The sequence below is a fragment of the Arabidopsis lyrata genome, assembly GCF_000004255.2.
Source record: "Arabidopsis lyrata subsp. lyrata unplaced genomic scaffold ARALYscaffold_3, whole genome shotgun sequence".
NCBI classification, from domain to species: domain Eukaryota; kingdom Viridiplantae; phylum Streptophyta; class Magnoliopsida; order Brassicales; family Brassicaceae; genus Arabidopsis; species Arabidopsis lyrata.
In genome coordinates, this window is record NW_003302553.1 from 19446123 (window position 1) to 19464503 (window position 18381).

General features: G+C 32.0%; 2 protein-coding genes across 2 annotated transcripts; both read right to left on the reverse strand.

The window, feature by feature from the left end:
• Positions 1 to 593: 593 nt before the first annotated feature.
• Positions 594 to 1769, reverse strand: LOC9322006 (mitochondrial phosphate carrier protein 3, mitochondrial). The gene is made up of 5 exons (XM_021033354.1): positions 1573 to 1769; positions 1446 to 1488; positions 1229 to 1332; positions 981 to 1105; positions 594 to 902 (listed from the first exon to the last, which is right to left on the reverse strand). Exons 3-5 carry the CDS (start codon positions 1325 to 1327, stop codon positions 842 to 844), a joined length of 285 nt encoding a protein of 94 aa, XP_020889013.1. The 5' UTR covers positions 1328 to 1332; positions 1446 to 1488; positions 1573 to 1769; the 3' UTR covers positions 594 to 841.
• Positions 1770 to 1864: 95 nt separating this feature from the next.
• Positions 1865 to 4516, reverse strand: LOC110230437 (putative pentatricopeptide repeat-containing protein At2g01510). Its single transcript, XM_021033353.1, has one exon. The coding sequence runs from the start codon at positions 4481 to 4483 to the stop codon at positions 2024 to 2026; it is 2460 nt and encodes an 819-aa protein (XP_020889012.1). The 5' UTR covers positions 4484 to 4516; the 3' UTR covers positions 1865 to 2023.
• Positions 4517 to 18381: the final 13865 nt, after the last annotated feature.

The window sequence follows — 18381 nt, forward strand, 5'->3', positions numbered from 1 at the left end:
ACGACAACAATGAAGACTGAAATCGAGTCTGCAATGGAAGAGGTGAGGTGGGTGAGCTCGTTTTCTGAAACGAGGATCTTCCTCTCCAGTTTTCTCAAATGAAACCCTTGTCACACATCAAGCAGTTGTTATCGTATATAGCTACATTCACATGGGCAAGAGACAAGAGGCCCAAGAATAAATTATGACCTTTAATGGGCTTTCAGTTTGGCCCATGATGATTCCGTGTCTCCGAAAAATATAGAGTCGGAGAAACAAGAGCACAGCAGCTGGATAGAAAAGAAATCGTAGATCATGGCTAAACTCTTTAAAATACTGATCCACTCATTTCGGTAATCTCGTTCGTGGTTCTGTTCACTTACCTGAGAGCTACACCGTCAAAATCCAACTCAGCCAAAGCAAGAAGCAAGAAGAAGAGGTAAGTAATCAAATGGTTATGAAGCCGAGAAAGATGAATTGTTGGGCAGTTAAAACACAGTTTCCGAACTTGTAAGATTTATACAACACTTCAGTGTTTTTAAAGTGCACAGGACTGTTTCAGAATTCTTTGGTTTTGCACAATACATCGACTCTGACCAATACTCAGATCCATCCTTTTCAGGCTCCGGTCTGAGTACTTGTATTTTAACCAGCCCATGACCTGACTTGGAAGTGTCTGATAAAATTTTCCAGAAGATAAATATGTCTGGTACCCCGAGATTATTCAGTCTTGGTTCATATTGTGGAAGATTGTTTTGCAGTACAAGGAAAGGATGAATCGGGTCATAGACAGAAACTACGCAAATGAATCTATATTCCGTAAAAATGCTAGCGTAAGAGACCCTTTGTTCTTCGTCATTGTTTAAGCCTTTGTTTCAGCAGGAGTGATGGCAGCTGCGGGAGCAACACCACCAGTGGTTGGACTGAAAGAAAAGAGAGTTTCATTAGCGGTTGAGAAGGAGAACCTCTGAAACAGAATAGCTGCAAAAGAAGGGACTTACAGGCCAACAAAGACTTTGAAAGCATCGTAGATACCCCACTGCGCTCCGGTCAATGTTCCTATCATCACAATTCGTAGAGGCAGCCCTCTTGTGAATAGACCCAACAGCCCTATCTTCTTCACCGCCTGTTGAAAGGATCATGGTTAGAACACTAGGTGGTAATATCAAAAGTTGCATTTTATTACAGAAAGAAACAGAGAGACTATAGCACAGAACAAGCCAGCAACGTAACCTCCTGCGAAACTCACCCCTAGTTGTAGACCCTTGCTGCATTGGTCCTTTGGCCTCGGAATTGCATACTTGTAGATCATCTCCACAATGGTCTCAAAAGAAGCAAACTTCATCATTGTGTCTGTTACAAAGGTAGTTTTTCTTATCACATTTTGCAACTAAAAGAGCCAATAAAGCATTTTATGAGGCCAAATCATACTATGCGAAAATTGCAAAGCTGAGGCCACAACTTACAAGGAATCTGACGCCCCAAAGTGGACCAATTCCCTTGTACAAACTGAAAGAAGAAGAAAAGAAAAAGAAATCAGGCACAATGGCTAGTCTTAAGACGAGTGAAGTAAATGGTAACACAAAAGCTTACCCTCCAAGACCTTCAGACTTGATAAACTTGGGAAATCCATAAGACATTCCCCTGGCAAATCCAGGCTGTGTCTGAACATGGACCTTGACAGCTTCAAAAAGGCAAAAGGACACTTGTGAAGCAGTCTCAGAACACCCGACTGGTTACATCGCTGCCTCTTCGCGAAAATTCTAGGTGCAATCTGCAAGGTCTGAAAGTAATAGTTTGATGTTATGATTCTTGTCAGACTGGTATTAGGAAACAAAACTCCCGTTCTCCTTTTGTAACGTAATGTAATTTGATGGGAGATCTATTGGAAAATCAATAAGTTTTCCTATTTGAATATATGATATAGGACTGCTACAACATCAGTTTAAGGTTACAAAATCTAAATCCTAAGACCAAAGAAAAAAAATCGAAAAAATAATGAATGAAGCAGACCTACTAGAACTTTGTTCTATATAATGTCGAGTCACCAGTAATCACCACAAGAACAGACCCCCTCACTAAAGTGGTGGAATCTGCTTGAATCCCTTACAGTTATCACCCTCTTTACAATCTTCGATATTAGTTTTATTGCAGCATGGCAATCCCTGCAGGCCCTCAAGTTCTTCATCACAACAATCGGACACCCTTCTGGTGTACTGATCAGAGCAAATGCAACAGCTAAACGTTCACTGTGGTATTTAAGCGACTCAATCTTCATCTGCTCATCTATGTCTTGAACTACCGAACTCGTGTCAGGCTTGTACCCTTCTCTCTCAATCTCAGTTGTCAATTCATTGATCTTTTTCACGATCTCATCTCCGTTTGGGTGTGTTTGATCATTTGATGAGAACACATGGATCTTGTGGTTAACTTCAACCCAGCTATAAGCCGGAACCTTTTTGATTCCGCGTTCGCGCATTGCTTTCTTCACATGCCTAACATTTTCCCATTTCCCAGCCGCTGCATAGATGTTTGACATGCTTACATAAGCAGCGGCGTCCCTGAGCTTCTCCATACTGAAGAGCTGCTCTGCTGCTCTCTCAGCAAGGCTTTGATTCTTGTAAATCCGACATGCGTTCAAAACTGACGACCACATAATTTCATCTGGCTCAAAGGGCATTTCGTCCATCAACTTCTCTGCTTCTGCAAATCTTCCGTTTCTACCAAGCAAATCCAGCATGCATGCATAATGTTTTTTTTTTGGAGTTATCCCATAGATTGGAGACATTGCCTGGAAAAATTCTGTTCCTTGTTCAACAAATCCACAGTGACTACATGCAATCAAGACGCCTAGGATGCTGACTGAATCTGGCTGGAGACCAGATTGAATCATCTTTGTAAATGCACCAATAGCTGCTTCTCCATCTCCGTTATCAGCGTATGCAGAAATCAAAGCATTCCAGGAAACTGCATTTCTATCGGGCATCTCTTCGAATACTTGAACTGCATCTTTGATAGAACCACATTTGGCGTACATATCAACCAGGCCACTTCCGGAGAAGACATTTTCCAAGTTCCCTGATCTGATTATGAATGCATGGAGTTGTTTCCCGAGCAACAGAGAAGCAAAACCAGCGGAAGCTTTCAATACAGTAGCAAAAGTTGATTGGTCTGCTCGTAAATTTGCTCCTCGCATCTTGGTGAACAACTTAAGCCCAGCTCCATGAAGCCCTTTCTGAACGTAACCTGAGATCAAGGCAGTCCAGGAAACGGTGCTCCGTTGTGATAAACTCTTGAATATCAACTCAGCTTCGTCGAACATTTCGCATTTTGCATACATATCTACTAAAGAATTCCCAACATGGAGGATTGAATCAGCCGTTGCCACGATGGCCTGGCAGTGCACTTGTCGACCCACCTGCAAGGATGACAAGTTAGCTGCGATGCTCAGCATCGTAGCGAAAGGGAAGTTTCTTCGATCAAACCCCATGCACTGCATTTCTCTAAACAAGTTGAGCGATTCCTCGTACTGCTCAGCCTGTGAATAGCTTGAGATGACCACATTGTAAGAAACAAAATCCAACTCAGGCATTTCATTAAAAAGATTCCTCGTTTCAAGAACACGGTCATGTTTGGAGTAGAAATGAAGAATTTGATTCCCAACAGAAGCATCCCTGGAAAAGCCGGTAGTAACTGACAGACCATGGAGTTGCTGACCAAGAGCAAAATCGTGTAACCCAACAACAGCCTTGAGAACCCCAGAAAAAGTGAAATCTGAAGGCTTGTGACCAGACTGCCGCATTTTAAGAAAGAGATGAATCGCCTCCGTGTACAAACCATCCTTCTCATACCCTGTGATAAGGGTGTTGAATGTGACAGAGTCTTTATCTAGAATCTCCTCGAACAACACACAGGCTAAATCGAGTCGCCTTACCTCACAGTAAGACTTAAGCAGAACATTGCAGACAGTGAGAAAGAGGTTGGTATCAAAGCCTAACTTGACGGCAAAAGCATGAACTTGACCGACCGCGTTCTGGGGAACAGCGTCATTGCAGCCTGGTAAAAGCGTAGTAAAGGTGACGTAATCGGGAAGGGTACAAGACCTGCACATTTGACGGAAAAGCTTGAAAGCTTCATCGAAGTGGTTGTTGCCGGCGTACCAGCCCATCAAGATAGTCCAAGTGACAACAGTTCTATCGGGCATTGCGTCGAAAAGGTGTCGGGCGCTAGAAAGATCACCCATCTTCACGTACCCGGAAATCATGGTATTGGTGGAGACAGTGTTCTTGTGAGGCATTTCGTCGTACACCTTGAGTGCAGCAGAAACTTGACCTCTCCTGAGTAGGTCCTCCACGGTGAAATTGGAGCGACACGTATCTGTGTTGAAGCCAGTTTTAATGATGCGAGCATCAACACGTCGTGTCGCCGGTGGCGGTTGTCGGAGCTGCCGTAAAGTGGCAAGAGTTCTTGAGCGGACTTCATTAGCACTGCAATAAAGTTTCATAAGTCTCTTTTTTTCTTTTTTGAAGAAAGACTTTCAATTTAAATTGCAGAAGAAATTTAAATTGCAATAAAATTATTTTTTTTTTCTTTTATTGCAATAAAATTATTATTATTATTATTATTAGGTTATGAAACCCGCGATATCGCGGGGAAACTCATTTTCAACAAATATATTTTATTACGTTTATGTATTAAATTATTATTATAATATATTCAAATAATTGAATTATTATATACAATTAACTATGTCTTAAAGTTATATCGTAAATATTTTCTAAAGATATTAAACAAAAATTATGAATAAAATGTAAAAAAAAAAATTATGATTAAAAAACACTTTTGAAACATTTTTTGTGAATATAAAATTATTTATAAGTGAAAAAATAACTAACGAAGAGAATATAATATAGAGAGGAAAAATTATAGAGGGTCAAAACCAAAAAGATATAAAAACACAACCAGAAAAATAACCGTCAACACAAAAAGTACCCGTCAATATTTTAATGAAGAGTTGCGATAAAAAGACATAACCGAGAAAAAATAACTGTCGATATTTTAACGGAAAGTTGCGATAAAAACACAACCGAGAAAAAATAACCGTCAAAATTTTAACGAAAAGTTTCGATAAAAAGACACATCAAAAAAAGTAAATGTCAACATTTTTACGAAAAGTTATGATAAAAGACACATCAGAAAAAATAACTGTCAACGAAAAATGTAACCATAAATATTTTAACGAAGAATTGCGATAAAAAGACACAACCAAGAAAATATAACAGTCAATATTTAAACAAAAAATTGCGATAAAAAGACATAAACGAAAAAAAATAGCCGTCAATATTTTAACGAAGAGTTGCGATAAAAAGACACAACCAAAAAATAACAGTTAATATTTTAACGGAAATTTGCGATAGAAAGACACAACCAAGAAAAAAAGACCGTCGATATTTTAACGGAAAGATACGATAAAAAGACAAAAACAAAAAAAAGAAACCGTCAATATTTTAACTGAAAGTTACGATAAAAAGACACAACCGAAAAAATAACCATCAATGAAAAATTGTAACCGTAAATATTTTAACAAAGAGCTAGGACAAAAAGATACAACCGAGAAAAAATAACCGTTAATATTTTAACGAAAAGTTGCGATAAAAAGACACAAATGAGAAAAGTAATGTTAATATTTTAACGGAAAATTACGATAAAAAGTCACAACCAAAAAAATAATCGTCAACAAAAAAAAGAACCGTCAATATTTTAACGAAGAGTTTCGATAAAAAGACACAACCGAGAAAAAATAACCGTCAAACTTTTAACGGAAAGTTGCGATAGAAAGACACAAACAAAAAAAATGACCGTAAACTTTTTAACAGAAAGTTACGATAAAAAGACACAACCTAAAAAATAATTGTCAACGAAAAAAGTAACCGTCAATATTTTAACGAAGAGTTGCGATAAAAAGATACAACCGAGAAAAAATAACTGTCAATATTTTAGCAAAAAATTGCGATAAAAAGACACAACCGAGAAAAAAATAATCGTCAATATTTTAACAGACAAAAAAGACACAATCGAGAAAAAAATATCGTCAATATTTTAACAAAAAGTTATGATAAAAAACAGAAACGAAAAAAAGTAACCGTCAATATTTTAACGGAAAGTAAAGAGAAAAAAACACAACCAAAAAATAACCGTCAACGAAAAAAGTAACCGTTAATATTTTAACGAAAAGTTGCAAAAAAAGACACAACCGAAAAATAACCGTCAACTAAAAAATTAACCGTCAATATTTTAACGAAGAGTTGCGATAAAAAAGACACAACCGAGAAAAATAACCGTTAACATTTTAACGGAAAGTTGCGATAAAAAGACACAACCGAGAAAAAATAACCGTCAATATTTTAACGGAAAGCTACGATAAAAAGACACAAACGAATAAAGTAACAACCAATATTTTAACAGAAAGTTGCAATAAAAAAACACAATCGAAAAAAAGACGTCAATATTTTAATGAAGAATTGCGATAAAACTTCGTAGTATTACTAACTATACAAAAAATGCAGTGAAATTTTATAATGGAAAGACGTAACTTTAAATGAATAAATGCAACTACAAAGATATAACTGTAAACTGAAAAGATATGACTGTAATTGAACAAATATAACAGTAAATAATTCAACGAAAATTCAAAGAGAATATTTAATAGAAAGACATAACCGTAAAAAATAACCGATTCAAACGAAAGATTACGATAAAAAGACGCAACCGTTCAGAAGCCAAAAAGAAGCCCTGGCAAGCCCAGCCCAGGCAATAAAGTTTAGTGGGAACAGCCCAACATAATAAAATAAAAAGAAGCCAAATACAGTCCAATTTGCCTCTTGGGGTTAATTAGCCTCTTGAGTAAACCAAAATTCTATAGTGGTAGCAGCCTGAAGTAGATCTAATCTTGTTCCATATCTCAAAAGAAGAAAATCCACTAAATATATAACCTGATAATGAGCACCAAATCAGTAAAAAAAAACAACATTAAAATATCTCGTGATAATAAACAAAGAATTAATAAACCCAACTTTATAATATCTCAGTTTTGGTCGTTTGGCCCAACTTTCATAAACCTATTTGGGATTAATAAAATATTTTAGTTTGGTGAAAAAAATAAAATAAATATCTCAGCTAAAAAATGTGATTTTCCATATGTTATTACACATGTCCAATGACTAATCTTAAGTATAATAAGGGGGTGTTATTGGTTTGTGATTTAAATAGAGTTTTAGTGACTTTAAATGTTATGTAGAATCTGTTGTTATTCAATCAAGATTTTTTAAAAGTTTGTTAAAATTTGGTGTTATTAGTTTAAGATTTGTAAATAGTAAAATCTTCATAAATCTGGAGTTATTGGATTCTTAATTTTATAAAGTCATTAAAAGTTTTGTGTTATTCAATTACAACAAAAGAATCTATGATTGTTAATGAATTAAATTAATATGTTATTGGTTTATAATTTTCTACACTTTTCTTCACAAAACAAAGTCATGAAAAGTATCATCAAAATAAAGAGATTGTTTGGAAAACTTTACAAGATTATAAAATACTAATCAACAAGATTATAGAAAACTCTCAAAAACTCTCTAACAATAGTTTAGAATCTTCATTTGTTTATTTTCTATGATTTTATTAAAGTCATCAAAATTCCATGTAAATTAGGAACCAATAACACCTCCTAATACTTGTTCTTACTCAAGTTTCACGCTTGTCATTATACATAAACACTTGTCATTACATTCTTAGATGTGTATGACTAAGCATCCTCTTTTCTTTTCTCCTCTATAAATAGGAGTTGTTCAAATTGAGAAATATAGTAGAAAGATACAATAATAAGAATCATAAGAGTTGTTCTCTCCTTTCTCTTTTATTATCGTACTTTCTTGTTTTGATTTTATATTTTACAACATGTTATCAGCACGATCGATTCTCCGTTTGAGCATCTATCGATCCAATCTTATTTATACTCGATCAATCTCTTGGTCATTTTATCCCATAAAACTAAGGTACCATTTACATATTAAATTTCATGTTAAATATATTTTGAATTTATTAATTACGGAGTAGTAGGTTATGCATCCTCCATAATCGAGTGATAGGCTATGCCTTCTCGAAAATTCTAGGAATAATTTAATAATTGATTAATCATTCATATAGATCATCATGTCAAACTTGGCAAAGCTTGATATTGTTGCCCTTGTTCTATCTAGAAAAAATTACATGACATGGACATCAGATGCAAGAATGCATCTGAAATCAAATGGACTTCTTAGCACCATCGATCAGTCAGAACAAACATCAAATGAGAATAAAGTCAAGGTTATGGTATTCCTATGCCATCATCTCCATGAAAGCTTGAAAAATAAGTACATCACGAAAGAGGATCCCGTGGACCTTTGGCAGTCGCATATTAGTTGCTAAATTGGTGACTATTTACCGATTCCCGTTTTTGGTATGCAATATAGTCATAAAATAGTCGCTAAATTACGACTAAAATATTGATTACTGTATGCAGTCGCCTTTTTGGCGAATGATATACGACTAAATATTTGTTGTCGTAAAATTATCGCTTAGTAGTCATTCAATAGTCGCTAAATTTGGCGATTACATATGTAGTAGTTTTCTATAATCAGAAAAATCATGTTTTCTTGTAGCGCGGAGAGCTCTAACTTCCCCTCCATCAAAAGAATTATTTTCTACATAACCTATTTACAAAGTATCAAATTACATCTTAGACCTCTTCCGAAGAAACCCCAAAGTTAATTTACCATTGTATCCCTAAGTAGATTTTTCGTCAAGTCATTGATATAAGAGGATCTTCAAAACATAGCAACAATGACAAGAAAAATATGTTGTGATTCAAAGCTACTTTGATCCAATTATGGCAAGTTTGCTCTTCGTACGATAAATCGTGGAAAGGTGCACCAAAGCTTGAGTGGAAGAGGTTTTGGATAGTCTAGATGATCTCCAGCTTCCCATATGTGGTGTTGATATTCGCATAAATGAAGGAAAAGGAGACTTTCCTTGTTTGGCTTCAAGTGGATCTGAGGGTAAGATCAAAAGAATGGCTTCGGGTTGGGTCTGCTCCAAGTGGGTCTTTGTAGATCTGAGCTCTTTGATGGGTCAAGAGGGCTGGGTGGTTCACTCTTGGGCAGAGCTGAATGTTGATGGGCTAAAAATTTCTAAAATGGGCTTACTGATCCAGTGTTATATCATAGATTTTACCCTTTTTAACCATGATATAGGTATCTAGAGTTTTTTTAGTGTCTTTTCAAGTGTTTTCGTAAGTGGGATACATTTGGAGATAAGGGAGCATTTTGGAGCAAAACCGAGGAACAAAGGCTGAAGAGATGAATTTGGAGTCAGAGCAAGGCATCAGTGTCGATCGACACCCCTAGTGTCGGTCGACACCGTTCACGGCCCAACAAGAAGTCTCGAGATTTAACAAGTTTTGAATATTCCAGAATTGCTCAAAAAACTTCCCTATTTATATTATTAGTCCATGCACGTTTTTTAGAACATATAAATAGGTTTTAGGGTCATTGTTTGGATCTATCTTGCTTTTTACTTTGTATTCTCTGAAAGCTTGAACCCTTTGGAAGATAATTGGAAATCAATATCTTTATTTCAGAGATTTCAAAATCCTGTAGAGAGAAGATCTTTCAAAACTATATTCTCTTCTTGTTTTCTTTTATGATTTCTACTTCAATCATGTTTTGTGTTTCATGATCATTTCTGAGTAGTTCTCTTGTTAGGTTTAGGGATTCTTAATAAGGATCTAGATGAAATAGTAGATCGATAAGCTGTTATGATAATATTTACAGAGTTCTTTATTTTTTTATTGTTCTTAATGCTAGTTTTAGAGTAACTAACTAGAACTTGATCTTAGGATTATAGGTTAGACACCAGAGTGCGCTAATTACTTGAACTATCTTAGATGAGCAGAAGTAGCTAGATTCATATGAGAGTTGGTCTAGATATTTTTGTGAAAATGTCGAACCTGATCATTAATGCTTGCTTAGTTTTAGGGATTTACATACGAGAGTTTGAATTCCTGCTATTAGGTATAGATAATCAATTCAGACGAGCGTTGGTTGGTTATAGTTTTGTGATTCGAGTTCTAGAACGGTTCGCTAATAATTCCTAATTAATTGCTAAATCTACTATTTAGATATTTTTTGAAAAATTTCCTAAACCTGACGTTTTAATTCCATCTGATTTACATAAATTTAATTGCTTTGCCTTGTTTTGATATTTGATTTACCTTAATTTCAAAATTGTTAGCTTTCTGTGTGAACAAAAGAGCTTTTGAGAATTCGACCATTAAGTACTACACACGATCTCTTTATTTGAGGAGATTACTTAAAGTCTAATTTGACCCACATCATCCGGTGTAAGCAGCTGACGATAGCCGAGTGGGGATCCTCGATAATCTCTCAATCAAGCTCGATAATCCACAAATAATCCTCAAAAATTGGGGTTTTTTCAATAAATTTTCAATGTTATTCAAGAGAAGTCATCGTTGGTTCGATGATCTTGAACATGATGTGATCCGGTACAGTCGGAATATACGGTATCTCTACAATTCCCATTCTCGTCCAATATTGTGTGAAAGTCTCTCAATCAATCTTTATAAAATATTGATAATATCGATGAATGACGAAGTTGGTTCGAGAAAATTTGACTTTGATTTGATGATCTTGAAATTGGCTTGATCTAAACGGGTCTTCACGGTAGTCAGGTGAATCGGTTTGTTGGTTTACGATTTTTTCTAGATCAAAAAGTTTCCAAATATGTGACTTGTTGCTAAATCTTCAATTTGGTTTAGGCAAAGTATTCGTTGGAATATTATTACAAAAATAATAATGACTTCTATATAAATTTTTATTATTACTTTTTTGATAAATGAATAAATTATGGCACCATCCACCCATTAACATGTTTATAAGATTATTAATCTCATCTATTTTACAAATCAATTTATTGCGTATGTCAATTTAACGGGATTTACAAACAAAATTGATTATACTAATAGAAAAATAAATACTTCAACCAATGAACTGATAAACGCCTTACTCACAAATTAAAGAGAATTACCAACAACTTAAATTTAACAACTAAATCTATAGTTTAACAGAGACAAAATATATTTATATATGGCTAATCATTTATCAAGCATAATTACGTCATAACCTAGGGAAAAGCAAATAGAACACATAATTTACTACTCATTCTGTTGAAAAAGAAACACGTAAAGTACTACTCATGCAAACATTAGAACACGTAAAGTACTACTCATTCTGTTGAAAAAGAAACACAAACTAGCAATGCCTAAAATCTAGTATCACAATTAAGTACAACCGCATTACTATAATTAATCTAAATTTTTTTCTCGAATCAAATACTTCACACCATACCTTATTTTGTACAATAATTGTATAATTATGGAAGTAACTCGGTTGAGGTGAAAGAAATCGAAAAAAAACACAAGAAGAAAAGTCAAACTACGCATAAAAATCAACAATTAGTAAATAATATTAATAAATACAATTATAAAAAATATTCAAGAAAAAATCATATAATTGTTTACTTAAATGTCCAGAACTTGAGAAATCCTCTTTCATTTGAACATTACTGCCTCGATCCTAATATTCGTGAGAAAGTTGATGTAAATTAGGAATGGTAATTTTTCTCTCCAATGATACCAATTGATCATTGATATGTTTCTTCAAGTTAACCTTTTAACATGCATATGATGACTATTTTTTTTTAACATGTTGCTCACAAATGATATGAACAACTCTAGATGTTTTTACTATATGTGAAATCCCTTATAGTTGCCTCAAATCATATCAATTATATATTTTTATATTGTAATTCATTATATTTTTTCTGTTCGTTAATACTTTGTACGTTGTTCATATTTTTCTAGCTGAAAATTGGTTAAGGAAGCAAACTTGATTTTCTACCATTATATATTATCTTTATTGCTTTGGAGAGAAAGGTTTTAAAAGTGATCTCGCGTTGGAAGTGGAACAGATTAATCAGTGATTAAAGAGATGATGATCATATAAACTATAACCATTCTTAAGCTAAATAATCAATGAAAAACATAGTAGATAAATTTTAATAATGCACCAATTAAGTAAACGATAACAACAGATGATGTGATTCAAAAAATACCAAAAAGAAATAAACATCAAAATCATAAGAAATTTTAAGCAAACACAATAAAGTAAGTTCTAATTTTATTTAGAAATGATGGAATACAAAACCACAAATTCCACACAAAAAATGAAGATAAGACATAAATGTTTCAAACGGATCATGAATAATAAAAGATTAAAAAGATATCAAACAATGAAGAGATTCTCTCATCATCATTGAGCAACACCAAAATTTAAGAAAACCAAATAATCGATGATCAAACGCACCAATGAAGCAATAAATCATCTGTTTTTTTTTTTAAAAAAAAAACTAACTTATTTGCTTATAGTGTAGAGGGTGTATCGTGGACCAACATCATTTTTTCTAGATTCAGTGGTTGGCATACGGTTTCGATCCGTTCGCTTACGAATGATAAATACAGAGAGACAATTGCAGTTATTAAAAACAGTCATGATGTTGAAAATGGACTTATTGAATATGTTAAAGTTTCTTTCAATATAATGATGGTAGAGTTATATACAAGGGGAAAACTATCATTCTAATTACCAAGTAGATTGTTTAAGAAATTTTTTTATGAAGAGGTCTACAGTGAATATCAAGTATGACTTTTTGTGTTCTTGTTGCTATAATACTTACTGATCAGAAGTTCCCTCATATTTTTTTAACGTTTTCTTTTTCAAAAAGAAGTTGTTGAATGTCACATGAAGGGTGAAATCAATGTAAACTTGGCATACTTGATTCATGAAGGAATATATCATAACACATTTGGTCATGTCTACCAGGTAAAGTTTAATGTGATTGGATATTCTTAAATTTTGTTACAAATTTGAATTTACACAAAATGTTTTAAGTGTTTGAAAGCTTACCTTATATTTACTAAAAATAACAATTTTGTCATTGGATAAAATTTTTCAAAAAGCCAAAATAAATGATTTAGTTGTTGAAATATATTTACTTTATCAATAAAAAATTACTAGTGTTTCATTGTTATTTTACTTCTAATCAATAAAAGTAATAATGTGTGTATTTTCCCACTACAGATTGATTGTGGTAATAATGAAATTATTGGAAGTCTAATAGAGAGAGCATTAATAACTAATAACTAATATACTTGTGTTTTTCATTTTTAAAGTAATTTTCTTTTCCATTTATATATATTTGGAAAATCAAAAACCACAAAATATAACCTAAAAACTACTTAAAGCCTCTCGAATATTCATTGGCTTAATCTGCTGTTAAAGGTTTTGCAGCATTAAAAATTCACTTTCAACGCGATTTGTTTTCCGCTTGTTACATTCCCTTATTATGGATGATTTCAAATTATGTTTTTTTTTTTTCATGAGAACATCTCATCACTTTTATGATGTTAATGATTTCAAATTATGTTTTTTTTTTCATGAGAACATCTCATCACTTTTATGATGTTAACCAAACCAAATAATTCATTAATTAGCATTTTCATACTCACCTCGTCTATCAAAATATATATTAGTATATAATAACAGAGTATAACAATCATGCTTATAATAAGCATTTTAGCGAAAAAAAACTAATTGGCAAAAAGATAAGAAAACATACAATTTATTTTAAAGTATATTACAAATTCACAACTATTATTGCAATTTTAGTTTTTAGTTGTACAAACTGCCCACGGACCACGTCAAGAATAAGCTCCTCATAAAAACTACATCACAATTTTTAATTCGTGGAAAAAATTATAAGTTAGATCGTTGAAAGATGAATAAAAGATATTATCAAATAAGTTTTATATCTTTTATTTAAAGTTGAAGTGTAGTCTTTCCTTTTTAATTTTTAGTCATTTTTTCACTTCACGGAAGGAGAACTTGCCTAATCTAAGCTTTCATTGTTTCCGATTTTTAGAACTTTTTTTGGATTTAGTTCTTACAAAACTCAAATTTTTCAATTAATTTTTTTGTCAACGTAGATTTCCTGAAAAAAAATATAAAATCTAGGCGTTTAATGTTTTTACCAATTTTCCATTACAATCTAAAAACTAATCTACTTGAATTTTCACTTTTCAAAGCAGCACGATGTTTTAATTTTCATTCATATAAATTCTTATTTGACAGTTCAAAAACTGATAACCAAAATAAAAATCCAAAAACTTAACACTATAATATAAAACCACTTAAAATCGCTAAAAATTCATGGTTTTAATTAGGTTGGACAAATTAACTGAACCGAAGCAATAAGAACTGAAACAAAACCGAACCAAAATTTGAAAATACTTGAATGGATCCTAAATTTTTGAGTCGACATCAAACCGAAATATTTTGGGTACCCGAAAAAAATACCTTTTACACCACCACTAAAGCAAGACGTCAACATCTTCAAAAGAACTATTTTGATAACAAGAAATCAATTGATGAGCAGCGTAAGTCTGGCATACACACTCACCAGACAGCGTTACAAACACTTTCAAACTATATTCAACACTTTTACGAAGAAATCAAGAACATGACTAGACATAATAAAGAGGAGTTACACCAATCTACTACAGACGAGGTTGGTTGAATATTTTTATTCCTATTCAAATTATATCTCTATATCAATATTGTGACTAACAGATATGTTTCTTATTGAACCTACAACATCTCTGGAAGACTTGACAATTACTTTATTTGAAATCACAAACTTTACTTAAATTGTAATACAATGAATTCAAAATTAGAAGCGTTTTTTTTAATCATAAACCCGTAAATCATTGAACATCCTATCCCTTAAAACGTTTCTATTAAGCCGCATTATACAAATTGTTGAAAGTCTAGAACCCAAAGACATTAGAGACTAAATAGTACTTAGGAAACACCCTTGTTCTTGCTCCTCTATCTCAGAAACTTTTATTTTCATAAAAAAATTATATATATAATGGAAGAGTTTTCTCTCCTCTTAAGGTGTCCATATCATCATGTTAAATATCCAATTGAACAAAACCATGTCATTAGTTAAAAGTTTTATTTTTCTATTAATGTCTAATTACAATATTTATTCAATTCATTTTTATTTATATTGATGTTAATTATAATTAATAAAAATTTATTTAAATAAAAAAGAAATAAATAAAATAAGGGAATATATACAAAGTAACCATGGATTCAAAAAGAATATACAAAGTAACCATGAGCTACAGTAACATGTATGTAATATGTCGGAATGCACATGTAATTACGTAAATGTCATTTGTAACACGTTTTTTTTAGAATTAGATGTGATGACATAATATATCTCTTTTTATCATGTATTTTTCTCTTATTACACGTTATTTATAAAGAATACATGGTATTTATTGGAAAAAACATTCTATTCAGATTAATATATCTCTTTATCATGTTATTTTGTAATAATACACGTGTTTTATTAAGATCACATGTGATTTATTTTTAAAAAAGATAATTATTTTTTAGTAATACACCATTTTTATTTAGATTACATTTGATATCTTTTTAAAAAGATTCTATTCATATTAAATTTACCATAAAAATGTTTTTTCTTTAAAAAACACTACGTAACAATGTTTTTTTCTTAAAAATTCACTATGTTTTTTAAAATATCATGTATTTTAGTTAAATATAACATGTGAAATTTAAATGTTACATGCTATTTTGAAAAATCTCACGAGACTGTCTCGAATATCGTTGATCTCAAAACAAACAAATGATAGTTTTGGTATTTCACATCATCTGACAATGTGGGACCATGACTATTTTGCAACAAAAAACTTTCTTTCTGCTATTTTCTTAATTTCAGTGTTTTATTTTGCAATTCCATAATATTACCCATAAAATAATTGAAAATTTAAAATAGTAAAAGTATTACTAGAAATTTTTTATTAGTAAACATAATATAATTCAACTTTTATATAATAAATTCTCCTATTAAGGTGCTCACCTCATCATGTTAAACTTCCAATTAAACAAAGCCATATTATTAGTCAATATTTTTTATTTTTACATTAAAGTCTAATTTCAATGTTCATTTTAATCCATGTATTATTTATAGGGTTTTCTGCAAAACAACTCTCTAAGTCAATTTCGTTTGCAAGTTTACCCTCCAAGTCGGAATTATGCAAGTTAACCCCACAATCTCAAAAGTCACCCGCAATACAGCCCTCCCGTGTAGCGATGACGTGACACCCAATAACTTCGTCTGAAAATATAAGGGATTTTTGTAAAAAAAAACCCTCCATGTAATTTTTTTTTGCAAAACAAACCTTCATGTCAAATAAATGCATTTCATACCACAATCTCAAAAGTCACATACAATATAGCCCTTTTGTGTATCGATAACATGACAATCGATAATTTATTTTATGTGATGTAGTATGTAGGAGTATAATGCATCTCGAGCCTCAAATGGTTAATTTTTCCATCATAACCTCATTCCAGCATTTCCATATGTGATATGCCCCGGTCTATCAAAATTCAACCAAAATTTAAAACTTTATATGAATCACTTAAAATTCAATCAAGATTCAACCAAGATTTCTGATCATGTAGAAAACAATTCAACAAACACTAATTACATCAAAATTTTGACATGTGTAGAATAGCCTTCCACAATCTTTTCGGACAACGACGAATCCGGGAAAGGTATTCTACACATGTCAAATTTTGATGTAAGTGATTGTTGAATTATTTTTTACATAATCGGAAATCTTGGTTGAATCTTGATTAAATTTTAGTTGAATTTTAAGTGATTCATATAAAGTTTTGAATTTTGGTTGAAGTTTTGGTTGAATTTTGATAGACTCGGGCATGCCACATATGGAAATAGTGGGATGAGACTATGATGGAGGAATTAGCCAAGTTGAGCCTCGAGATGCATGATACTTGTACATTACATAAAATGAGTTATCTATTGTCACGTCATCGATACACGGAAGGGCTATACTGTAGGTGAATTTTGAGATTGTGGTTTGATCTGCATTTATTTGACGTGGAGGTTTTTCTTGAAAAAAAAAATACATGGAGGGTTTTTCTGCAAAAAACCCTTATGTTTTCAAACGGAGTTATCGGGTGCCACGTCATCGCTACACGGGAGGGCTGTATTGCGGGTGACTTTTGAGATTGTGGGGTTGACTTGCATAATTCAGATTTTGAGGGTAAACTTGCAAACAAAATTGACTTAGAGGGTTGTTTTGCAGAAAACCGTTATTTATATTGACGTTAATTATAATTAACAGAAATTTTAATTAAATACAAACAAATTAAATAAAATAAATGAAATTTTAAAATAGTCAAAATTATATTATGAAAATATTATTACTAATAAAATATTATTCAACTTTTAACATAAAGAAAATTAATAAATCCAGACATTAAAAAACATAAAGAAAATTAAAAATGATCATACTTCTAATTTTTGAATGTGTTAATGAGTTTTAGTGTGAAAGTAAAATTTAAATGCATGGTTGTGTAAAAAAATATTTATGTAACTGTGTTTCTAAAACTGTAAAGAGAAAAATAAAATTTTAAGTGAGACATTAATTTGTAAGAGAAATATAATAAAAAGCGTTTTTCATTATTATTAAATGTTCAGTTAAGAAAATTTACTAAACCAAACTTAAGAATTTTAATTGAAGTCAAAGACATTGAAAGAGTCACACTTTTTTGTAAAACTGTAGAAACAAATCTTAAAAATTCAAAAACTTATAATCTATCTTCTAAAAAATTAATAATAACAATGATTGTATTATTCATGAATTGTATAACAAAATATACATAAACTGATATGTAAGTTGTAAACAAAAAATAGTGATATGTAAATTATGTTACATATATCTTAAATGTTCATATGTATCAGGTCCAGTCTATCAAAATTCAACCAAAACTTTAACCAAAATTAAAAACTTTATATGAATCACTTAAAATTCAACCAAGATTTTCGATTATGTAAAAAACAATTCAACAATCACTTATAAAATTTTGAATTTTGGTTGAAGTTTTGGTTGAAGTTTTGGTTGAATTTTGATAGAATAGACACCAGAGCATATCACCGTGAATTAGGAGTGAATTAGGAGGAACTTCCTTTTGGCTTTTGGTATTGAACCGAACCAGCTTTTGGAAAATGTTGACTAAACTTAATTAGAGAAGACGTGAAAGATGTCATTTCATTTAATGAAATAGTTAAAGAGAACAAAATTCAAAAGAAGTAAAGAGAAAGAGACTC

Bases quoted from the DNA above. Each gene is read 5' to 3' on its own strand.
- LOC9322006 (XM_021033354.1), bottom strand. From the start codon at position 1,327: ATGATGAAGTTTGCTTCTTTTGAGACCATTGTGGAGATGATCTACAAG. The intron at 1,106-1,228 runs GTGAGTTTCGCA...TCCTTTCAACAG, and splicing joins GCAAGGGTCTACAACTAGGG to GCGGTGAAGAAGATAGGGCT. The intron at 903-980 runs GTAAGTCCCTTC...CTTTTCTTTCAG, and splicing joins TTCAAAGTCTTTGTTGGCCT to TCCAACCACTGGTGGTGTTG.
- LOC110230437 (XM_021033353.1), bottom strand. From the start codon at position 4,483: ATGAAACTTTATTGCAGTGCTAATGAAGTCCGCTCAAGAACTCTTGCC.